This window comes from Gobius niger, assembly GCF_951799975.1.
Source record: "Gobius niger genome assembly, chromosome: 3".
Classification (NCBI taxonomy): domain Eukaryota; kingdom Metazoa; phylum Chordata; class Actinopteri; order Gobiiformes; family Gobiidae; genus Gobius; species Gobius niger.
The window spans coordinates 6,680,978-6,706,469 of record NC_136854.1 but is presented as its reverse complement, the minus strand read 5'-3'; the positions used below and the strand labels follow the sequence as shown (position 1 = coordinate 6,706,469).

Genomic DNA, 25,492 nt, shown 5'->3' with positions numbered 1-25,492 from the left:
GAACAGTTGTCAGTATGCGGCAAGTACATCTCTCTGAAGGCCATCGGTGAGAAAAGGAAACGGCTGTAGCGCAAAAGAATCATAACAAAACGTTAAAACAGGCCAGGGAGAAGCACAGAGAGGTTTTAGAGAAGAGCATCAATTTTAAAGACAACAAAACGTTGTAGGATACACTGAAACAAATGGCATACATGACAAATAACACAAGTAGGCTGGCCATATTTAATGAGGTAGAATTTGCCAACAATCTTAATGACTTTTTCTTAAGACATGACAATGAAAGCAATAGTGACCTCGAGACCATTTTCTCTTCTGATGAAGAGCTATACAGTGATTTTAAAATTGATGAACACTGCGTGCAATCACTTTTTTAAAAAGTATGCAGCAAGAAAGCGTCTGGGCCAGATGGACTATCCCCCTATCTAATCAAGAACTGTGCCCAGGAATTGTCAGAGGCGTGGAGCTCAGTTTTCCAGATGTCTGTGGACAAGTGTTCCGTGGCCAAAATTTGGAAAAAATCCACAATCGTACCTATTCCAAAGGTGTCTTGCCCAGCCTCCGACAAAGACCACAGGCCAGTGGCCTTAACTAGCGTGGTCATGAAATGCTTCGAAAAACTAATGGCCAACAGACTCAGATCTGAAGTCTCTGACCTACTAGCCCCAGTGCAATTCGCCTATAAACAAGGTCTCAGTACGGCGGATGCAATGCTCAGTCTGTCACACATCATTTGCAGACATCTAGAGACTCCAAACTCTTATGCCTTGTTTGCCGATTTCAGCTCGGCCTTTGATGCTGTGCGCCCAGATCTACTTGCGGAGAAACTCAGACTTAAATCCAGCCCTAGTAAAGTGTTTTTTGTCCTTTCTAACAAACAGAGAGCAACAGGTTAGAGTCAATGGCACCCTCTCGAAAGTGAAAAACTGTAGCACAGATGTGCCGCAGGGTGCTGTGAGCTCTTCTATTTTGTTTACTCTGTATACAAATGACTGTCGGAGTTCTGCACCAAACATGAAGACAATTAAATTCTCTGATGACACCGTGATTGTGAGCCTCCTGTATGCATATCACTGCCCCTCCTCGTACTACGCAGAGATAGACTCCTTCATCTCCTGGTGTGAGGACCACCACCTGTCACTAAATGCAGTCAAAACAAAGGAGGTCATTTTTGATCCTAGAGCTATACAAAAACATGACCCGGTGGTGATCGGAGGCGAACAAATTCAGTAGGTCAAATCCTTCAAGTATCTCGGTGTACACATTGATGAGCTGCTCAAATGGGACGTGCACATTGAGCATTTTTGTTCCAAACGGTCCCAAAGACATTTCTTAAGGAGGCTGCGTCTGTTGCGTCTGTCTGGTGTGAGCACAGAAATGTTGACCCACTTCTACAGTGCCATTCTCGAGAGTATTTGTCCGGTACGGGATCGCAGCCTGGTACGGTCCTCTAACTGTGAAGAGCAAAACACAAATTGAGAGACTCGTACTGAGGGCCAGGAAGTTGACCAACACAAAAGAGTTTCCGTCCATAAAGGAAACCTTTGAAAGTACTGTCCTCATCCAAGCTCAGAAAATCATTGAGAACCCATCACATTTTCTGAATGGTGAATATGAAATTCTCTCATCAGGAAGACTGTACAGAGCACAACTCTGTGTCTCTTTTAAACAAACTGAAGGATAAAGAGCAGGTGAAGAGGCGTTAGAGCTAAGATGAACTGAATTGCTTTATTGTTATGTACTGGCTGCACTGACTAACCGAATTGTTTTGTATGAATGGTTGTACTGTATGTGTGACAGCTGCGGGCAATGAGCCCAAGACAAATTTCCTCTTTGAGGACAATAAAGTTTATCAATCAATCAATCAATCTCCAAAGGTTCTCAATAGGGTTGAGGTCAGGGGAGGAGGGGGTCCACATCATGAGTTTCTCTCCTTTTATGCCCATAGCAGCCAGTGATGCAGAGGTATTCTTTACAGCAGGACATGGTGCGTTGTCAGCAGCTGTTCTATTCATCTGATGTAGTTGTGTGTGCTCTGAATCAGCCACAAATCTCTTATCAGTACGAGGATTAAGTTTAATCTTTCATGAAATATCGAAGATTTTCATACCAAGACCAAGGCATTCAACTATTTCATGCTTCTCATCAGCAGAGAGATCCTTTATTTTTCCCATATTGCTTGAAAATGATGATCTGATTGATAAAGTGGAATGTCCTTTTTCAGTAGTTTTTCCCTTAACTGGGCTTAACCTGAAAACTAATCATCCCAGGTCTCAGAGATTGATGTCAGTGAGTGACACAATACCATCCATGAGCTTTTTTTTTTCTTACCTTTTTGACACTAAAATACCATTTGCATAATAATTTGGAAGGCGGTGTGGTTTCTGATCAGTTAAAAACATTTTACTTGTTATATTTGCGTGTCCAGCGGCTCCATGGGTTTTGTCATTCAGACTGAAGCGAGGGCTGCTGCATCTGCTCATCGTGCTCCTCTCTCTCGCCTCAGTCTAACATCACAGCGTGCGCCGCTGTATGATCCTTTCGTTTCTCTGGGTCTTTATTTGGTGATAGGCTTTATCTGACTAAATGCACAGCGTGTGCATGTAGATCTCTTCTTTCCCCTGTGATGCGATGGTATTTGTGTGAGGGGGTGGTGCTTTCTGTTAGGAGTCACATGCACAAGGGACGGACTGATTGATGAAACATGAGGAGCCACTAACCTTATGTTCACCTGTTCACCTCCTGTTCCTTTCATCCCGTGTGTCTTCAGTGTGCGAGGCTGTGCGCTCATGTTCCCCACAATCCCGCTTTCAAAATCTGCTTTTCGAAAAATCTGAACTTTGTCATCTTTGGTCCCGCATTCAACAGCGCCTCATTCTCTCGAAAGTTCTCAAGCCTTTGAGAGCAGCCGCAGGTTTGTACATCCTCATTTACAATCTGCATTTTTTAATGGTAAATCAGGCCCAACAGAAACACGGCCACAAAAAAGCACTTTATTTTTAGCACTTCTCACAATGTAGCACCTGGTTTAGTAAACGAGGCCCAAAATGCGTTTATCATCGCGTCATCTATTTGTTAGTGTGCTGATGGCGGAGAATGGTGGCTTTAGTTTGATTCCCCTGGGCCCTGAAAGAGCTGTCCTTACTCACCAAGTGTCTTTTCCCCGCACACACACATTATTTTAGAAAAATTAAAGGTGACCAAAACCTTGTTCCTCTCAGATCACAGACCCGTCCAGCCCCAGGTTTGAAGTGCCCATCCCAGTGCCCTCTGCCAGTGAGAAGGCCAGTGACCCTCAGTACGAGCTCCAGCTGTGTGAGGAGCCTTTTGGACTCATCGTGAGGAGGCGCTCTACGGGGGCTGTCCTGTAAGACTCTGCACTGACACTGGCTTCCGCTATGCACGCAAGAAATATAGGTCCCTTTGATATTTAGTTTAAAAATCATGCCAAGAAAAGAAGAGAGGAGCAATAAGTTTGTTGTTATTTGCATGCCACATTGATAAAGCCTAGAATTTATTTGAGAAAGACATTTTTTTTGGGGGGGGGGAATGTAGCTGGCTGGCTCTCAGAAAGGGAAATGGATCATTCCCATTTTCTTCTTTTATGCGGTTTTGACTAAACCTTGATGGTAGTGAATTAGCCTTGGAACCAGCGGGTGAGTCTGCCACAGCGGTACATAACCAAGCAAACAGGAAGTGGAGTCATTTTCTGATGCCGCCAATGGGGGCAGGCGGGGGTTCCAGACTGATCCCCCTCTGTATAAAAAAATATGGAGGGGATGGGGAATCACTCTGGTCTCACCAAGCTAGAAGTGAACAGGAAATAATGAAGAGACACTTGAGCATCGGTGCGTTTTAGTAAAGTGGATCTGTTCTGAATGAGCCTGGAAAAGGACACGCGCCTATTTAAGGAAGGAGAAGAGTTTTCATAAATCACAGCTGGTAGACTGCACAAACCAACTGGATCCTGGGGTCAAAAAGTCTCCAGATTAAAATAGGGATGCCAAGATGCAATAAGGTGTTCCTAAAAAAAAGACAGTGTCCGAAATGTACTGACCAACCTTCTGTTGTGCTCTAGAGGCTGTAAATAGGGTGTATGACAAGTATCAGAAGGATTACGGTATATTTAGTACTTAATCCATCTGAATTGTTCTTTTATTGTGTTGAAGTCATTGATTATCCTCACAGACTGAGTAAACTCAATTTATATGTCTCCTGATATCCCCATTCACTAGAATCAGACGGCCGGAACTCCTCTGACAGGCAAAGTATCTGGAAAAAATGTCCACCTTTTGTTCCAGTGTTTGTATCTGTAGTATCGAAGCACAGCCGTTCCATCGTGAAGTTTTGGGATTGAACTTCTGTCCTGAGACGACAATTTTGCCATCCCAGTGCAAGATCAGTGCAGTCCATTTCCCAAATCAGCAGTAGCCACGATGCTGCCTTCAAGCTCATATTTTCACCATTGTGGTAGTTGAACGACACCATTAACATATGGTTTACCCTTGTTTTGCACTTTACAAGCACCACTCTGTATTTATTTTTTATTAATTCACGCAATAATCAGTGTTTCTTCTATAGTATTTCCCCAATCACATCATTTTTATTGAGGAGCTTTTGTCAGTGAACCCCGGCAATACACTCCCCATGTATGTTTTGGCCCCCAGGGAAATTGACTTGGAGACCCCTGCTATCGCTTCCCTTCACAGAAAATCCGTTTGAAGGAAGCAGAGAGGTGCTTTCAGTGCGATCTTAGAAGTTATCGAGTATAAGAAGTTGAATAAGCTAAATAATGATGCACACACATGCACGTCCTTGGCTTGATATGGCTTAATATTTTCATAAAATAATAGTCCTACTAAATAACAGTATCAGATATTCAAATGTAAGATAAAGTAAGATGAAAAGAAAAAAAGATAAAGTTGCTGAATAAGTTCGAGTTATTGTTGGTGTGGCCCTCCAACTCAACTTCTTATGTGGTGTGAAAATGAATTGCTCACCCCTGCCCTAGACTGAAGGAAGTGAGGCTGTCAATGTCACACACCAACCATAATATTCATTCTGGTCTGCTGCACGTGTTTTTAGTTGTAGGAAAACTGGAGGAAACCTACGCAGGCACAGGGACAACATGCACGCGCCACACAGAAAGGTCCTGTCCAGGTGGGAGTGGAACCTGGGACCTTTTAGCTGCAAAGCACAAGTGCTAACCGCTGTGCCACCGTGCTGCCCTCTGCACTGTACATTTTGTTCCAAATGGATCATTAATGTTCTAATACCAAAAGGGGTGGCGAAGAGGGAGGTGGGGGTAAGAGCAGGGTTCACTACCACAGCTACTGCCAGTATAGCTGAGGGCAGCTTTGAATAAACATCAAAATGTACACATAATGTCTTGTTTCTTATTTGTGAATGTTTAGAATGCACTGTAAAGAAATTCTCTGTATTTTAAATTCGAGTAGCGTGAATAATCGTAAAATTACTATATTTTTCTTCACTATAATCGTATTTGAAAATGTAGAATTGTGACATCCCTAGATTAAATACATATTTGTGATCATTAGAGTAGCGTATAGTGTATATTGCAGTCTGTGTATATCTTATTTGACTTTGGTGCCGTGACCTTGTCCTTGTGTCCAGTCTGAACACCACCATGGCCCCCCTGTTCTTCGCTGACCAGTTCCTGCAGCTGTCCAGCTCCCTGCCCTCTCAGTACGTGTACGGCCTGGGTGAGCACCGGTCCACCTTCCAGCATGACGTACAGTGGAACACACTCACCATGTGGGCCAGAGACGTGCCCCCTACGGTAACCTCTGCTTCTCAACCCAAAATGACTACTGTACTAGAATACTAAACACAGGATGTGAATGACCTTTGAATCATATTAATGATAGAAGTGTGTCACTTTAGGATTGTTGGCGTTGGGAATATGAACCCATTGAATGTGATGTTTGTGTGGAACAGGAGAAGACCAACCTGTATGGAGTGCACCCTTTCTACCTGGCCTTAGAGGAGGGAGGACACGCTCATGGATTCTTCCTGCTCAACAGTAACGCCATGGGTCAGTCTGAACACCGTCTATGTGTCATGAATAGGGATGGGACGAGTAACCGCAGTGATGCACTGATCTGCACATGAGCGATTCATCAGTAGAGGTAGTCTCGCCAACCAGACTCCGCTTCTTTACAGAAGAGGGTCTGGCAACACTCCATTGCGCGCTTTAAAAGAAGTGACGCAGCGATATGGAGCCTACCGACCAATCAGAGCAGCTCCCTGAACGGGCGTCACGTTGTTGTGCCTTTGTTTTGTAGTTTTTCAACACAAGCAACCACTTCACGTAATGCTCCGGTTTGCTTGTATTCTTAAGTTATTCTGACATAAACGACAGAAGTCATTTACTGAACTCCGTGTGGCAGGAGCGCCATTGTTAATGTCCGAATGACTACAACTTTCTTGTTGCTGTTTCTGTCGTCACATCTGCTATGTTCTCATTGGCTGCTATGCGCTTCGGTTGTCCCACATTAGTCCCGCCTCAAGCAGTAGCTTTTCTACGTCAGGGTTGCCAGACTAGTCTCCTGTTTATTAATTAATAAACATCGGAGATTAGTCTGGATGCCAGGCTACAGTAGAGGAGCCACAGATTGATACAGGAACATTTCACACACATGTATTAGTCATATCTATATACATACGCCAGAAAAGCCCCATAAGTGTGTGGGTCCAAAGTGGAGCACAGCCTGTACCTTACCGATATCTTCAGGCAGGTAAGGACATCATGTCCTGTGTGCAGAACACATTGAAAGTGTATTTGTCAATCAGAAGTCTGGGTTTACATGTTCCCAGGGTCTGCTAGCAGGCTCAAAGTGGACGGCAACGCATCTGATAGAATGAAGCCGCTGTCATCAATGAGGCACTGCTAAAACAACTTTTTAATTTTTAATCTGTGAATGGCTGAATTTGGGTGTAATCTAGGAAATGTGTTTTATTGCGGTTGTGTTTGCCTTCGATATCGATGTTTATTTTAAACTGGACACTCTTTGGAATGGACCTGGACCATTGTTTTCCCCAAAACTGGGGCTTCTCTGGACTTTCAGCCCACAAAGCAAATGCATCACTCAGAGCTTATCCGCACAAACACCAACGTGGTGTCTGGACACTGAAGGACTTCACTTTGAGAACACAGCGCTGGAACTCGGACTAAGGACATTTGAACAGAGTGAACAGCGATGGTATTATAGCAGCGTCTGGGGTGAGTGACAGCGTTCAACTCAGGTGGCAGGGAAAGGTTGCCTTGGCATCCTTTATGTATGGGTGTATGAGTGTGTGAATCCTCGGCCCCGTGGATTCTGCTGTTACTCAGAGCTTGGGTCTTGGGTGATGACCACTGATTTAAGGTGTGGATAATCCAGTTTAGTTGGAGGATTTGCTGATGTCCTGACTTGTGTCTGCGCAGATGTGGTGCTCCAGCCAGCTCCTGCAGTCACCTGGAGGACCATAGGGGGCGTCCTGGACTTCTATGTGTTCCTTGGCCCCGAGCCTGCCGCGGTGGTGCAGCAGTATCTGGAGGTGGTCGGTGAGGAGCTTTTAGTAGAGAACTGTCTTAAGTTTTAAGCATTCATATCTTTTGCTAAATAAAACTTAACCAAAGCCAATGAAGTAAGAAAGGAAGGATGTGTAGTAGAAGTCGACCGATATGGGTTTTTCTAAGGCTGATGTAAAACTATGTAAAGTATAAAATACCCAAATATTGGCCCAATTTATCGGTCACCAACCAGTAGATTGGGATCTGATCTTCAATATTGGGAGCCAGCACCAGCACTCGTATCGACTTAATTGGGACCAGGGGCTGAGATTGCAATAGCAATATAAACATAAACAACTTTTTCACCAAACGCAAACCAAAGGGTCACAAACACAAACCGATACGTCAGATCAAGTCTGCAGAGTGAAATCACATGTGGATCTGTACCGTGACCCTGCCATAAACGGCAGGATTTGACTGCAGACATAAACACCGCTAGCATTTGCTAGCATGCGGCCCTTGCCTCAGCTAAACATACACCGTTTGTAGCCTGATATTAATAAACATTGGTCGTAGCTTCTCTCTTTGAACCATCACACAGTGGAGACGAGAGCAGCTCACGATTTTACAAACCCAACGTCATGCAATGTAACATCTAAAAATCTTATTAGATCAAAAGAAATCGCGCAGTGTACACCTGCCCTAAGAAGCTAGGGAGCTAACCACCACAAACCAGCCGTATCTTATGGCCAACTGTTGATTCACTAAACATGCAGAAAAACAAAGAGTTTTGGCAAAATGCAGACATCGCTCTTCCATTGTGTAAAAGCCTCCAATGCAAATATCCCGTAAATATTGTCCAAGTTTTTGAAAACATCGGCTCCTTAGTCCCAGTAGCTCACTGCTCCCCACCGCAGCTAAAATATCCATCCTGTTAAAGTGCGGTGAGAAAAGCAAAATCGTCCTGTGGCCAAAAGAAAGTGTGCACAGATATCCTGTTATTCCACTGATTCTCCAAATGCAGATTCATGTGTGTCCAGTCAGCATGGTGGCTGCTTTGTTTACACTAAACACACTGCACAAGCAAAGGAGGAGTTTATAGCTGCTGCTGGAACCAACTTCACAGTAACATGTATAAATAAGGTGCATTTTCAAATGTACAACCTTTTTTAATGAATGCAAAGAACTGTATAAACATCATAAAGTATAACAAGCTACACCTGAGCTGAAGAAAACTCCACCAGAAGTGCATTTATACAAATAATGGCTGATTCCACACACACAATAACTTACATTTATTGAAGTAAATTACCAATGCATTTGAATATAAATATGGCTAATCATTAACCTGGCTAACGCCAGCCTGCTGTGTGCGCTCGTATCATTTGGAACTGCACAGCAGCCTGGGGACCATGGCCGAAATTTTTGCATGGATTTGGGAACCAATCACAGAACGATATACATATATTCGATATACGGAAGCTTGTAGTTTGTTTACGGATAAAAAATAAAAAGTTTATTTATGGATCGAACATGACAGCAGCAGTCGCGATGCGTCAGCACTGATGAGCATTCCACTGTTGCTAAGGGGTTGCTAAGGACAGATTGCTAATAATTAAACCAAAGTTTTGACTTTTACTTTCACCACAAACGGATATTTTATGGGTGTAAAAGTGTGATATTTTCCCGAACACAGGTATCATCCCACCAAATAAAAAAGAATAACAACAACTTGATAACCTGTCATATGCACTTTAAATCGTATAACATCTGCGCCCTGCAGGTATTATTCTGACACATACATTATTAGATTAAGAAATCCCAAGTTAAGACGTCCAAAGTCATTTCCAAAGCACAAATAAAGCAACAGTTCCAACAGGGTAGTGATTATGTGTTCCTCGTTACAGGACGCCCGGCCATGCCCATATACTGGGCATTAGGGTACCACCTCTGTCGGTGGGGATACCAGACCAGCAACGCCACCTGGGAGGTGGTCACAACCATGAGGAACTATGGGATACCCCAGGTAAGCCCAATCAATCAATTGTAGTATATGAGGGTTTATTAATCAATTAATTTGTATATTAATTAATTAATAGGTTGTAGATTAGCCTTAAAATTTAACGGGGCACCAGTTCTAAAAGCGAACAAAATAAAAGTAAGAATAGGAGGCTAAACTACAGATTTATCTGAAGGAAATGAGGTCTTGGACGTACACATGGACCCTTATTCTGGAATAATAAACACAGACATTACCAAAGCAAACTGTGGTTTATGGAGGTTTAATGATCAAAATCAATTAACAGACGGCATTAAATATTAAAGTGCAAACAGAATAACCTAGAAGGCTAACAGGATGAATAATCAGATAAAATGTTCTAAAATTGTATCTGAAAGTCAGTAAGGTGGTTATGTGAGTCTTATTGAGCTAGGTCTGTGAGATACGCTTACGACCGTGAGAAAGGTTTTCCACGCCAACTGTGGTCCGGCGATCCAAAGTTCTGGTGTCCGACGGCCTGTTTGGTCGTGGTCTCTCGGGTGGCAATTCTCAAGTTGATGCAGGCGAGGGGGTCTCTCTCCAGCTCCTCGGGGCCTTGGGGTTTGGATTGACCAGCTAGACTCAAATTGGTTTCGCTGAAAGCTCAGCGATCAAAAATGTTGTTGTCTTGTAGGAAAAATGCAAATGTTCTTAAAAAGAAGTAACTGGTAGTTACAAAATCACGTCAACTGACGGGCTCAAACTTAAAGTTCTTGTGGTCCATCTGAGACAAAGGAGAGGTCAGAGTTCAGCGGGGGATGTTAGCCATGTGCTCATCCTGCCGTCTCTTTCTCCTCCTCCTTCCAACTCAGCTCAGAAGCGCGTTTTCAAAGGAAGAGCAAGGGTAAGGGCAGTTTCTGGCTATTTCTCCTTCCTTTATACCAAGGGGGCGGCCCCTTTTTCTCCGTGGATTCGACCAATCGGTTAGTCCGTAACCCGATATTATTAGGGCCCAAGTGGGAAGGGAGGAAGCCGTATCTTGGCGAGAAATTCATGAAATACATTCCTATTGCGATAAACACATTAACAACTTCACAAACTTTCTAAATGCATTCCAACATTTCGAACAGTATGTATGTACATTGCATCTCTTTGACCTGGGGAAGAATTCATCATTAGAACAGATCGGTTGAGTTCATTCTCACTGTCCATGAATTAAAGAATTGGCTTATTACTCAAATCAGATGTTTGAGATTCAGTCTTTAGTCCAATTCGAAGGTCAATAAAGAGTTCTCGTCTGGTTGTGAAGTCTAAAGGAAAGATCGTCACAGTCTTTTTCTTGTCCCGAACTGTGTTCAATCTGGTAGGCCATTCACAAGAGTGAAGACGCGTCTTGAAGTGGGGGTTTTGGTTATCTCTGGAATGCGGTAACCACGGTGAAGAGGGCAATAGGTCACCCACATGCTACACAATCAATCAATCAATCAATCAAAATATACTGTATTTATTATATAGTACTTTACAACAACTCCAGGAAGACCAAAGTGATTAACAGAAAGATACAACTATCATCACATCCTAGACATAATACAGTTTGTTTTAGGTATTAAAAAACACTTTGAAGTAAGTACAAGTACAGTACATGATATCACACTGTATGAGGCTAAGACTTATTGTTGTATAGTGATACTGTTCTCGTTATGATAGTGATGTCAGAAAATAGGCTCATCTTTCTGTGTCAGAAAGAATGGAATGGACCACAGACCTAAACTTTGAATGTTCAAAAGCATCCCAACTGACAGCAATGCAGTTATCTGGTCTGAATATGTCACTGTTATGTTTAAAATTAGCAAACATATATGTTAATAAAAAAATTTACATTTCTGTTTTTAATGTATGATTTTGGGACGGATCAGTGTAGAATGTAGAATAGGTCATCTCAGCCACTTCCGTGACCGTGGAGAGCAGAGGTTCGTTTCTCAGTGGATTTGTCATCTGTGGAGGGCAGTGTTTATTTCCTCGACTGAAATATTTAGTCTTAATTTTAGTCAAAGTGATATTTTAGACAACTAAAATTGGACTAAAACTAAGTTAAAAGTTTTTCATGAGACTAAAACTATGACTAAAATGTCCAGATATTACAAAATTTAATTACATTTTAGTCAAAAGACTAAGACTAAAACTAAATTAAAATATGTTGTCAAAATTAACACTGGTGGAGGCTAAATGAAAAATATAGCCCCCATGCCCCTCTCAAAAATGCGAGCCCTAAATCCAAAATGGCCACAATCAACAATTCGGAAAATGAGCTTTACCATGGTTTTGCCTATCATGTCATACAATATATGTATTCGGCATTCATTTTTGAAGTCAGATTTATGATTAAACCGACTTTTGACCTTCAATCCAAAATGGCAGCCGTTAGCCATGACGGCTGATCAATTACCACAATATGAAGGCGAGACACTGCAGGTGAATAGGGCAAAAATATAAAGTTGGAGAAATCAATATTAAACTTTTGCTGAACTAAGAGGCAGAGGCGATCGCTGATGTTCTAAGCAGGGCATGTGGTACAGTGGCCGGCACTTTCCTCAATGCCTCAGTGGTTAGAGGATCCAGACTCAGTGGATTAGCCTGCCCTGTAGTGGCCACATCGTTTGCAGTTGACTTGTCCTCTTTACCCTCTGACCCTGCAGGACGTACAGTGGAACGACATTGACTACATGGACAAGTTCCTGGACTTCACATACGACCCGGTACATTTCGACTCTCTGCCGGAGCTGGTGAAGGACCTGCACGCTCACGACCAGCGCTACGTCATGATCCTGGTACACACATCACATACTTACACAATGAGTGGCCTTTATCCATCAAGACAAGAAATGAATGAGTGCGAGCCCTGGCTATTTTGATGGTGATGATCCACCTGTCACAGGTGGATAATACATCACTGGTGGACAAAGGTGGGGAGAGTAGCTAAATTTTTTACTGAAATAAGAGTAGCGTTGTACTGTGTGTAACTGAGTACTGAGAACAGTTTGAGCAAAAAAGTATATATTTTCAATGACATCATGAACTGTGTGAAACAAAACATGAAATAAAAGAAAAAGTATGGAGGTGCGAGTTTAGGAAGTGCTTTAAAGGTGAGGAGGAGAATTTTGGATTCTATACGGAAGGAGATTGGTAACCCGTGAAGCTGTTTGAGGATAGGAGTAATGTAGAAGGAGTTCTGATGATGATGCGTGCAGCTGTGCAGTGGTCTAGACCGGTTTATTCTAAAATCCTCTAAAACTCATGCCGTTTTACATTGAAAAATGCCTTTAGAATATTGAAAGAGTTGGCTGGCTGGGCTTGTGGGTTATCTTATAGGAGTAGAGTACGGCTGCATAATATAAAGAAAATTGGGAAATCCAATAACTTTTATTTATTGTTTCCATTAAATCTTCACAAAAAATGTTGTCTTTTTGTAAAATGATCAGGACTAAAACCACTGTGTGCCGGCAATATCTCTCAGATTATTGCTTTGGTGATATATTGTGCAGCGCTAGAGAAGAGCTTTTTTCCTTTATGCAGAACATGCTCATACTGAGTGTGCTCCTAGGACCCTGGCATCAGCAGCACCCAGCCCCAAGGAGAGTACTGGCCCTATGACGAAGGCCTGAGGAGAGGGGTCTTCATCAGGGACGCCCAGGGAAACACACTCATCGGAAAGGTACCAGTCTGAGACCACTGTCAAATGGTTTGGTGGGCATTTATAGACAAATGTGACCCATGGAGGTCATGGAGATGGAGGACACAACTCTGTTTTTGGCCATTTTGAGTGATTCGTAAATAATTATTTATTTAAGGCTCAGATAGGTGCATCTGCACAGCAGCACCATGTTTGCGAGGTACGCAGCTACGCGCACGGCATATGGGCATATGAGCCCGAGCCGACATTCGGACTCGGGCTCGGGCCTAGAATCTAACCTCTACGATGGCACAGCGGCCACTAGCGAAAATAAACAAACTTCCACTCACCCGAGCCGTTCACTTTAAAGAGCCCTTCAAAAGACTGGCTCTTTTGAACAATTATGCTTTTTATTTAAGAAACTAAATACCCTCTGAATGGACTTTATTTTAACGAAAATGTCACTATTTCACACAATATAACATAGATACTGTATTTCCCTCTATGGAGTCTGTTATCACATTAAACAATTACACGACCAGATGTAGCTTCTATTGCTCCATTCACTAATGTAACTTTTTCTCTGCATCTCTCTTCCTGGCGCAGGAGGGGAGAAAAAAACGTAGCCTAAGTGAAGAGTGATTAAGCTTCAACGCAATCTCCTCTGTAGCTGGAGTTTATGGCTCGTCTGCCCCTAAAAAGTTGTTTATTATTTCATAAGGACTGTTATTTCTCAAACTCGTTGCTTCATGTGGGCTCACTTTGAGCTCCTCGTGACAGAGATGACCGTGTGGACTGAAGAGGAGGCAGTGGGCAGTGATACAGGTGAACAGCAGTGACTTTTGTTTGTTTGTGGGAGCGCTGAGAAACACGTCTACAGACTATGGGTCACGTTTTTACAGCATGTAACGCAGCCCTTTTATCGCAGCGCTGCAGCGGGATAAATACTGCTCTCTGTCCTCTGAAAGCGTGAAAGGTCGTGACAAAAACTTGTGAGGCTGCAACGAGATGAACTTTTGGAAAAATTGGCACGAGCTGAGGGGAAAAGGAGAGAGCAGACGCTGGTGACAGAAAGACGTAACACATTCAGCTGCACAAGGCTGATTCTGTCTGTAATAAAACCAGATGAACTCGAGTCCAAAGGATTTCTAGGGAGACTTTCTATCAGGAGTTTCATATCAATGGATGAACTTATTGGCACGTGGCCAAAGAAAAAGAGAAAATGCTTCTTTTTTTTTTCCCATTTCTCTGCAGCCCGGTAGTAAATACATCACGGCCCGGTGGTTGGGGACCACTTGGGGACCACTGACCTATACATTTGCTTGAATGTGTGTTTGCCCTCCTGCCTCCTCACGCCGTGTTCACTCTGCTCTGAACAGCTGACGCACATAGCCACTCAAACACACCGCTCTGCCGCGCCTGCTGCCACGTGCAGTAATTGAATGCACGTTGGAGCGCATTGCACATTGACAATACACAGTAAAACTTGCCATGTTAGTTGTGTATGCACCTTTAGTCTCTCGGGAAATCTCAGGGAGAAGTCCACTGAAACAACTGTATATTGGACTTGTATTGTCTTTTCTAATATGAAATTATCTTTTGCCTTTTCCAAGACTCTTATGTTAAGTCTATTGTATATTCCCGTGCCTGTGTTTGTTTCAGGTGTGGCCTGGTCTGACGGCGTACCCAGACTTCTCAGATGAAGCCACGCACGAGTGGTGGTTTGAAAACCTGCAGCGCTTCTACAAGAAGGTTCCTTTTGACGGGCTGTGGATCGTAAGTCCTGGAAAACAAATCAACTTTTTCAAACTGTGACCTGAGTGGTTTGTGTTCCTGCCTCACAGTAGGAGAGTACTGTGGGGACTTTCTGCATGTGCCTGTGTGTCTGTGGGAGTTTCCCCAATCAACCTAAAAGATGTATAATAGTCGAGAGTGAGAGTGAAAATTGAAAGTAAACAATCATGTTCCTCCCCTCCCAACCAGAAAGCCGCTCCTAGTGCAAAATGAGGAGAGCAAGAACAAACTTTCAAAAGTAAAGATGAAGGTCTCTCCTCTCCTGAGAGAAGAGATCTCCTGGTTCACAGGAGAACTCTTCTCTTTGGTGAAGCCCAGGGATTCGGATCAGTTGCTAAAATCAGCAAAGGAAGAACTTTAACTAAAATAAATATTATTTAATATTATTACCGTTACGTCAAATTTCAGATCCAGGCGGTCAATTATACGCAATCTATGACATTTGTCAAACATGCTTACAACTTATCACTTAAAGTCTTTTATTGTTGTTCTGTATGTGGTCATGATGGATGTGTGTTTTTAGCCATGCAGGGACAAAGTTCTTTTTTTCATTGACTGTCACTGTAGTGCAGTAAAGCAGTTGGTTGATTCCCAACCTTTTTTGCCTCGACTAGGTAAAGTTTAAGTTTAAAGGAATAGGCCACCATTTTTAAATACTGAGATACGCTCTTGCCAAAAAGTTGTGGCCCAAAATATATACTCAAGTCAAATTTTCTGCATGCACCTTTGCTTGTGTATTTTAAATACTGAGTGTGCGTAAAAGTTTGATTCATGTTTCAAAATGTATAAATACATAAATTATGGGAAACAAAACATGAACTAATGTGAATATTATAACTTCAAAGAAAATACCATAAAGGTTTATACAAATATTTTTTTTTAAAGAATTAAGTAACAAAATGTTAAACACGTTCAGATTTTTTTTCCCTAAAGATTTACTCACAATGACATGAGCAAGTAAAAGTTTTAATATTGCTCAAGTAGAAGCAAAAACGTACTGTACATAAAAAAAAACTTGCAAAAGTTCAGTTACTTCAAAAGGTTACATAAAGGTGCATAATGCAACGTTTTATGTAGAGAAAAAAAAAGTGAATATTTGTGCGTATTTGACCATTCTGTGACCCAACAGCCGTATGGGCGGTTAGTACAGCACCTTTACTATCCATCCTGGTGGCCTCTTGGATGCTCCGGGATCAATTGTTTTTTTTTAGGGTTTCTGGATGCATTTACCATGGAGACTGTTCAATCAGCAGTGAAAACCTACCACAAACCCTACAAACAATGAGTCCTGGAGCGTCTTAGGGGCCTTGGGAAAGAAAGGAATGGCGCTACGCAAACCACCCATACAGCCAATACAGCCCCTGGGTCACTGAGTAAATGTGACTACTGCAGTGAAGCATACCTTAACTTCTGTGGCTTCTATCGTTCAGGACATGAATGAGCCGTCCAACTTCCTAGATGGCTCCACCAACGGCTGCCCATCGAACAACATCGAAGACCCGCCCTACACCCCAGGTAGGCTGAACGGTAGTCTGACACGTCAACCCTTATTACATCTAAGTACAACTAAAAGTCATTGATCTTTTGAGAGATCAACTTGGATAACGGCTTTGTTTGAATGTGATCCTTTTGGCACAACCCTGTCACAGTTGTTTCAGCTTTGCTCTTGTTTGTGTCTGATGTTGCAGGAGTTCTCGGAGGCCTCCTGCGCTCCAAAACGGTGTGTGCCAGCGCTCAGCAGAAGCTCTCCTCTCACTACAACCTGCACAGCCTGTACGGACTGCACGAGGCCAAGGCCACGGCCAGGTTCGTCTGCAGCTCCCCACCGCAACTCTTTACACACTTTTACAATTCAGAAACACATCCAGAACTTATCAGGTAATATGCCCAACATGAGGCCAAAACCTTCCGTATGAACTGAAGGTGGTAGAAATCCAACTGAACGTGACCCATTACGCACCGCCACACTAGGTCTGTACCTGTCGTAGGTCAGATTGAGGTAAATCAAGTCAAATCAATTATTTGCAAATCTCATTGCCATTCAGAAAAACTGCAAAAAGATATTTTTACCATAGTCGTTCACCTCTAACCTAAGGTACAAGGTTAGAAAGTTTACGCAGGACTGCTTGGAGATTAGATATTTTGTTGAAGATTTCCTAAATCCTTTGTTCTGCTAAAACCAACCCTAAGGACGTTACAGCCAGCTCCAGCCAGGGACTCTATCTGGGCAAATACAACTGATGTTCTCCCCCAAACTGTGGACAGACAAGGCTCCAGGACGGAACACATTATAAGGACAAAACATTTACCTGATTGAACAAAACCAATGTATTTATTATTAATTTTTAGATTCGGCACGTCAAATCAGCTCACAAACAGGCACCACATTTGTTGTAAACCAGTGAAATGATTGTATTTAAATGACTCTGTGCAGTGCTCTGACTCGGCTGCTGGGGAAGCGGCCCTTTGTCATCTCGCGCTCATCCTTCCCCTCTCAGGGACAGTACTCTGGCCACTGGCTTGGCGACAACCGCAGCAAGTGGAAGGACATGGTGGCCTCCATCGCAGGTTAGTCCACAGGCTCACTCCTTCAAAAGATCCCATTTATTTTTAAACGAGAACATTATTCTCAGCTTTCTTTTACAAAGTTTCCCACTCATTACTGTATACCTGATCAAACTATGCTTCGAATGAAAAAACTCTCCAGGATCAAAGTGTCCTAAGTTTCCCTGTGCTGTGTGCTGTCTGTCAGGCATCCTAACCTTTAACGTGCTTGGGCTCCCCCTGGTGGGCGCAGACGTGTGTGGCTTCAGTGAGCAAGCGGATGAGGAGATGTGTGTGCGCTGGACTCAACTCGGAGCCTTCTACCCCTTCAGCCGCAACCACAATACCCTGGACAGCAAGGTGTGTCCGCCCCACAACAGTCCGTACCAGACACTGTATGCTTCGGGACACCTTCGAAGTCTCTCTTTCTATCGATCTATCGATCTATCGATCTATCGATCTATCGATCTATACTTGGTTGAGGGCAGTATTTGTCCTCCAGGCCGTGGGACATATACACTGAACAGCCTCTGCTCTCCTGTCCATGTGTTCCAGGCACAGGACCCCGCAGTGTTCAGCCCTTCGGCCCGAACTGCCATGAGGGAGGCCCTGTTATTGCGCTACTCCCTGTATCCCCTGCTCTACACGCTGTTCCACCACGCCCACGCACACGGGCACACAGTGGCACGGCCGCTCATGTTCGAGTAAGGACCTGCTGCTTTATGCTTTATTTCAGATTAGTTTGGATGCCTTCGTTCACTTTCTCTATTCGCCCCCAGGTTCCCCCAGGACCCACTCACGTACGGGATCGACCAGCAGTTCCTGTGGGGGCGGGGCTTGCTGGTGACCCCAGTGCTACTTCCTGGTGCGGACTCAGTGGAGGGATACTTCCCGGCTGGGTGCTGGTACGACTACTACACGGTGAGAGAGCAATCCCCCCACTTTGTATGGTAAAGTGAAAAGAGTCTGACCTGCCCCTTGTCTCAGTTTGACACCACAGGCAATTTGAGCATTGAAAATTGCCTGTGGTGTTTGAAATGCGATATATTTGGTGCAATAAAGGATTTTTAATTTTATAAGTCAGTTGTGCCTTGGCCCTCCTTTCTCTTTTTGCACATGGATCCTTGAAGAGCACCTGACTTGATCACATTTGAACCTACAGCAGCGCTCACTCACCCTCTTACTCATTGAAAATGAGTATTGGATGGAAAATTTCACAAATGATAATACAGATCCACATTTGACTGTCTTTTTCTACTAAGCCTTATAAAACATCAGATTTTCACTCATCCTGATGACAAAACATTAGTGATTGGTTTCCATGGTGCTGTGTAGAAGTTTTTTATTCTGTTTACACCGCCATCTGCTGGACAGGTTTAATAAATGCAAATTCAACATGCCAAGCACTGATGCTGGGCCAGTGCAGAGTGTATTGGCTTTACCATGTGTCCCAGGCATGTGCGGACGGCGGACTGGCCCTTTCTCTCCATGCCTTTTGTTTATTGTTATTATATTTTGTGTGAAAGTAGAAAATGAGGGCTGCTTTGGGTCCCATAGGTGTAACAGGTTGTAGTAAACTCACGGGTGCTTTTCCAAGGAGCCGATAGTGCATGAGAGCAGAGGAGAGACGTGCGTGTCAAAAAGCAGTCAAAGAGGTATGGAGGCACTCTGTAGTTGCAAAAATTAAAAATCCTTTGTTATTATTTGTCACAAATACCGCCCTGATGAAGACATACTGTAGCTGTCGAAACGCGTCGGCGTTGTCCATGTAATAATAGGATTTCCTCTGTTCTCTTTATGTTTTGTGTATCCAAAGTCTTCCCAATGTCCTTACCATTTGTTCTACACCAATAAGCCTTAGCCGATTTCATAAATCTAATCTGAAATGAACATGCCCTCTGTTAGTTCATCACGTGTTTTCAAGCACTCGGCGGCGCTCCGAGAAAGGAAGTGCGAGCAGAGGGCAGCTCCTGTAGAACAATGATCAACAAGCGACAGTTTTGAGTGATCTTAAAATATTCTTTGTATGCCCGACACAAGGGCTGCTTCTCGTCGTTTTACAGTGCATCTTTACTCATGCCCCGTCAGTCTCAATAGTCGATGTCCTTTTCTTAAGCCTCTATTGTCAGACACAGTGAAGTAAGGGAGGTCGACCTTGAGGAACCTTTTGCAGTGAGGAACAGAAGCTTCAGCTGCTCGTTCTGCGTCAGGACAATCTGAACCTTCCTAACTCAGTGGAGGGAACAACGAGGACATTACTCTTTAGCAACTGCACTGTTCAATTATCACTAATATTCCCCAAATCCTGACTTTTAGTTCTCTGCAGACAATTGTCCTTAGTCCTTAGTTCTTTCACATCTGAGCTTATGCAAATGAGCCATGTGGCTTAAGTTTCCTTCTTGTAAAATGTAAAACAGAAGTGCGTAATGTCGTCATAAATTCATGGATTTCCTCTAATCAAACTTCCAGATGCTTCTGTGGCTCTAGCACTGCATGACCTGCTTTATACTTGGGTTAGGAGAAAGCTGGCATTTTCATTGAATGAAACGTCATGCAACAAAACTGGAGATCGGAGAGTTCTGAAACCTTTGGGAGGCAGCAGTGGTTTGTGGGATTGTTCTTAGCTCCTTATGGGCTGATGAGGAACATCCCGAGGTTCCTCTGCTAAAGGAGGTGTTAAAGGAAACATCACAGCCCCTTTAACTCCCTCCTAACTGCACTGACACTGTCGGACGTTCCTTGTCACAGCTGATGTTGACGCATGTCTGGGTCAGTGACCCAGACGCAGCCTGTGTTCCTGCAGGGGTGCTGCAAAGAGGGAAGATACCCCACACGCAAAGTATCCCACTAGTTTTTGATCTTGGGGGCCCTGCCCCCGTGTAGCTCTCTGTACACCTGAATGTCCAAAATTTCGACACAGTTCCGTTTTATTAAATAATATTACTATTATTATATTAATAATATTATTTTGAAACTGTATGATGACACTTTGCAGTTGGAGCCGGAATATTGACAGCAAACTGATTAGATGCCTGGCAGTGAGAAAAGGGTCAGAGATACGTAGTTGGCAACATCTGGTTAGCTCTGTATGCTCTATTGGACAGCGTGAATATACTGTACATACTTTCACTGGATTTCAGATATCATTTTTGGCTATGAAAGGGCAGTGTTCCGTTAAGTTTTAATGGACTGACTTCTTTATGTGTACACAGGGGGACAGCTTCCTCAGCCCTGGGAAGAACATCCTTCTGTCTGCACCTCTGGACAAGATCAACCTCCACCTGAGAGAGGGCAGCATCATCCCCACACAGGTCAACACACACATCACTGCCCGGGTCAGGTCAAATGTGACTTTGCTCGGCCTTACTACAGTGTGCGCAGGAAAAAAGGTCCAATTTAATGAGCATCACAAGTGTAACGATGGCAAAAGTTAATAGTATTTCAGTGTTCTCTCAAATGTCATTGGTCATGTGTAGAGTGGCCTGACTTGGTGCAGTGCCAACACACACTGCAGACTCCTGTAATTCCACTGACCCACTGCTGGGGTGGACTCCAAAGAGTGGGTTTAGAGCTGCTCCACTGTTCCATGACCGGGACAAAAATGCCATTGTTCCTCCTATATCGTGACCTCTTGTGTTCAGTGTCTGGAAGAGGACAGGACATTGGCCCATCCTCCCCTGTCCTCATATGTCCTCTTTGTTTGGTTCCTGCATAAATTGAACTTGGGCTGAAGACATACAGTGGGTTGAAAAAGTATCCATACCCCTTTTACTTTTCATTTAACATTTTCATTTCAACACTTTGCCACACTATGATCCACAAACATAAATATGTATCATTGAAATTTTCCATGAAAGACACACACTAAGTGACACACAATCGTGATGTGAAATGAAATGTATACATGAATTTAAAAAAATTTTTATGAATAAAATCTGAAAAGTGGGGTGTGCAAAAGTATCTATTCTCCTTTCCTTTTAGTTCAACCAATTGCTTTGAGAGTTGCCTGATGATTTCTGAATGATCACATGTTGACCCAATGACGAAATAGTCTATCTGTGTTAAATCTAATATCAGTTCAAATACAGCTGTATTCAAATATAGTCTGTTAAGAGACTATTGGGGAGCAGACAGCATCATCAAGTCCAAACATAACAAGGATAAAGTTATTGAGAAGTATAAAGCTGGGTTAGGTTATAAAAGATTTCCAAAGCTTTGAAATTCTCTCGGTGTACAGATAAATACACCATCCAGGAATGGAAAGGGTAGGTTTGCAGTGATGCCATACTAAGACCCGGCCGTCCCCCTAAACTTACTGACTGAACAAGGACAGCACTGACCACAGCTGTTACCAAGACGCCTATGATGACCCTGGATGAACTGCTGAGCTACAGCTCAGGTGGTGGAAACTGTACACAGAACAAGCATTAGTCGTACACTGCACAAATCTGGCCTTTTATGAAAGAGTGGCTAGAAGAAGCCATTTTTAAAAGAAACCCATAAGAAGTCCCTTTTGCTGTTGGTCAGATGAGACCAAAGCGCTACGTTTGGTGTAAAAGTAACACTGCACATCACCCTGAAAACACCATCCCCACTGTGAAGCATTGTGCTCTGGGAGTGGTTTCCTTCACCAGGGACAGGTGATGGGGCCAAATACAGAGCAATCTTGGTCGAAAACATGAGTCTGCTAAAGACTTGAAGGTGCAGGTTCACCTTCCAGCAAGACAACAAACCTAAACATAACGCCAGGGCAACAGGGTTCTAGTTGAAAACAAAAAATATCCACTTGTTAGAAAGGCCAAGTCAAAGTCCAGACCTAAATCCAATCGAGAATCTGCGGAAAGATCTGAAAACTGCGGTTCACAAGCGCTCTCCATCTAATGTAACTGAGCTCGAGCTGTTTTGCAAAGAAGAATAGGGTAAAAAATCCAGTCTCTAGTTGTGCAGGACTGGTAGAGACATACCCCAACAGTAGTTGTAATTGCAGCAAAAGGCAGTTCCACAAAGTATTAACTCAGGCGGTATAGATACTTTTCCACTTCCCACTTTTCGGATTTTTATTTATAAAAAAAAAAGTTAAAAATCATGTATGAATTTCACTTCACGATTATGTGTCACTTAGTGTGTGTCTTTCACATAAACTTTTTAATCATATATCTTTATGTTTGCCTAACCTGTGGCTAATGTCTCTCTGTTACAAAGGCCTAACCTGTGGCTAATGTCTGTCTGTGTTACAGAGGCCTAACCTGTGGCTAATGTCTGTCTGTGTTACAGAGGCCTAACCTGTGGCTAATGTCTGTCTGTGTTACAGAGGCCTAACCTGTGGCTAATGTCTGTCTGTTACAGAGGCCTAACCTGTGGCTAATGTTTGTCTGTGTTACAGAGGCCTAACCTGTGGCTAATGTCTGTCTGTGTTACAGAGGCCTAACCTGTGGCTAATGTCTGTCTGTCTGTGTTACAGAGGCCTAACCTGTGGCTAATGTCTGTCTGTGTTACAGAGGCCTAACCTGTGGCTAATGTCTGTCTGTTACAGAGGCCTAACCTGTGGCTAATGTCTGTCTGTGTTACAGAGGCCTAACCTGTGGCTAATGTCTGTCTGTGTTACAGAGGCCTAACCTGTGGCTAATGTCTGTCTGTGTTACAGAGGCCTAACCTGTGGCTAATGTCTGTCTGTGTTACAGAGGCCTAACCTGTGGCTAATGTTTGTCTGTGTTACAGAGGCCTAACCTGTGGCTAATGTTTGTCTGTGTAACAGAGGCCTAACCTGTGGCTAATGTCTGTCTGTGTTACAGAGGCCTAACCTGTGGCTAATGTCTGTCTGTGTAACAGAGGCCTAACCTGTGGCTAATGTTCGTCTGTGTTACTGAGGCCTAACCTGTGGCTAATGTTTGTCTGTGTAACAGAGGCCTAACCTGTGGCTAATGTTTGTCTGTGTAACAGAGGCCTAACCTGTGGCTAATGTTTGTCTGTGTTACAGAGGCCTAACCTGTGGCTAATGTTTGTCTGTGTAACAGAGGCCTAACCTGTGGCTAATCTTTGTCTGTGTTACAGAGGCCTAACCTGTGGCTTATGTTTGTCTGTGTTACAGAGGCCTAACCTGTGGCTAATGTCTGTCTGTGTTACAGAGGCCTAACCTGTGGCTAATGTCTGTCTGTGTTACAGAGGCCTAACCTGTGGCTAATGTCTGTCTGTGTTACAGAGGCCTAACCTGTGGCTAATGTTTGTCTGTGTTACAGAGGCCTAACCTGTGGCTAATGTCTGTCTGTGTTACAGAGGCCTAACCTGTGGCTAATGTTTGTCTGTGTAACAGAGGCCTAACCTGTGGCTAATGTTTGTCTGTGTTACTGAGGCCTAACCTGTGGCTAATGTCTGTCTGTGTTACAGAGGCCTAACCTGTGGCTAATGTCTGTCTGTGTTACAGAGGCCTAACCTGTGGCTAATGTCTGTCTGTGTTACAGAGGCCTAACCTGTGGCTAATGTCTGTCTGTGTTACAGAGGCCTAACCTGACCCTGTGGGTGAGCAGTGGGCAGCCCTTGCACCTGCTCACGGCTCTGCGTGAGGACGGATCTGCCGCTGGAGAGTTGTTCTGGGACGACGGGGAGAGTTTGGACACCTACGAGAACCAGCAGTACGCCTATGTACTCTTCACGGTGGAGCAGGTGCTCTCTCACTTCTCACTTTGGATTAGAAAGTGATAGAGACTTGTGTTTGTTTATGTGTGTCCGAGAGTGGATGTTTCAGGACTTTATTGATCTCATGGAGAAATTCCCTTGTGACAGCAGCTCTTCAGAATACACGGGGTGCAAATTACACACACGCAAAAATGCATTCATGCCCCGTTTTCACACCTCTCACATAAAGTGGTAATGGGTAATGGGACCATTATAGTCCACTTTGCACAAACAGTTATCTCTGTGAGAGAACAGACAGCTCGTTGGTCTCTGCCAGGGCTGCCCTTTGTCACCGGTTCTGTTCATTACTGCACAGCCGGGGCCTGAGGGTGTGCAGTTTGGGAACCTCAGGATCTCATCGCTGCTGTTTGTAGGTAATGTTGTTCTGTTGGCTTCATCAAATCAGGACCTTCAGCTGCTCTGGGGCAGTTTGCCCAATCAAATATAAACAAAAGAAATAAAAAAAAAAGCTTCAAGTCGAAACCATAAACATAGGCATTAATTTTACTATCGAATGCCTCCTGGAGACACCGTGCCCTTTACTACACTCTAGTGGTCATTTGTGGAACTGCCTCCTTGACCATCACCCATACACATCAATGTTGTTACCGTGCAGCTTCATTTTGCGCTGTGTGAGCAGCTTGGGTAAGCTGAGACCAGAGCAGCTTGCTTTGGGCGTACACTCTGAGAACTAATCTATGTTCAAGAGTTTTTTTTAGGTAGAGAGTAAGCAAAGTGTTGCCCCGATTATGGCCTCTCTGCGTCTGTGTGAGTGAGTGGAGGCAAACCCCCGGGGAAGCCGGGACAAACTCGAGCAGAGAAAAAAACACTAATTGAAAATAGTGTGGCGTGTGCTGTAGAAACTGTGTGTATGGGGAAAATAGTCATATATGTTAGGACAGGTTTGTGTGGTTCCATGATGCAGTTAGAGCAGAAAACGGAACGTATGGACTATTGCGCTGAGTGGACATCCAAAGAGCCGGTTTGTGGGAAAACGGGACGCTTTTCTTCATACATGACCAATGAGGCTTTGGGCTGCACCAGAACACTAAAGGTCAGTGTTGGCGAGGCTGTTGAGTGAGTGAATTTTGTGTACGTGAAGGGCCATGAACCAGCATAGAGTTGAAATGTCCAGCAATATAAAAATAGAATATAAATTAGGGCTGTGCAATTATCGAAATTCAATTACAATTTAGATTATTACACTAAACGATTACAAAATTAGCATGATCGGGGAAAGAAAATATTGTTTATTTATTTTTATTTAATGATTTTTATTTTCTTTTTTTTGCACAGCAGACTTGCATTATTTCATGGTGCT

General features: G+C 43.5%; 2 protein-coding genes across 2 annotated transcripts in view; one reads left to right on the top strand and one right to left on the bottom strand.

Moving 5' to 3' along the window:
* The window catches only part of gaa2 (alpha glucosidase 2), a 42,820-nt gene that overhangs the window by 9,493 nt on the left and 7,835 nt on the right, over window positions 1-25,492 (top strand). Inside the window, exons 3-18 of the mRNA XM_079554048.1 lie at window positions 3,219-3,364; window positions 5,632-5,797; window positions 5,956-6,052; window positions 7,445-7,564; window positions 9,421-9,539; window positions 12,188-12,319; window positions 13,093-13,203; window positions 14,824-14,937; window positions 16,386-16,470; window positions 16,644-16,761; window positions 17,390-17,523; window positions 17,708-17,859; window positions 18,055-18,203; window positions 18,279-18,420; window positions 20,712-20,810; window positions 23,995-24,159. Of these exons, the coding sequence (XP_079410174.1) occupies window positions 3,219-3,364; window positions 5,632-5,797; window positions 5,956-6,052; window positions 7,445-7,564; window positions 9,421-9,539; window positions 12,188-12,319; window positions 13,093-13,203; window positions 14,824-14,937; window positions 16,386-16,470; window positions 16,644-16,761; window positions 17,390-17,523; window positions 17,708-17,859; window positions 18,055-18,203; window positions 18,279-18,420; window positions 20,712-20,810; window positions 23,995-24,159 (2,049 nt within the window). The remainder of the gene's footprint in view (window positions 1-3,218; window positions 3,365-5,631; window positions 5,798-5,955; window positions 6,053-7,444; window positions 7,565-9,420; window positions 9,540-12,187; window positions 12,320-13,092; window positions 13,204-14,823; window positions 14,938-16,385; window positions 16,471-16,643; window positions 16,762-17,389; window positions 17,524-17,707; window positions 17,860-18,054; window positions 18,204-18,278; window positions 18,421-20,711; window positions 20,811-23,994; window positions 24,160-25,492) is intronic.
* The window catches only part of LOC306961346 (bromodomain-containing protein 4-like), a 461,990-nt gene continuing 456,409 nt past the window's right edge, over window positions 19,912-25,492 (bottom strand). Inside the window, exon 21 of the transcript XR_013792757.1 lies at window positions 19,912-19,997. The gene's annotated coding sequence lies outside the window, so the exon portion shown is untranslated. The remainder of the gene's footprint in view (window positions 19,998-25,492) is intronic.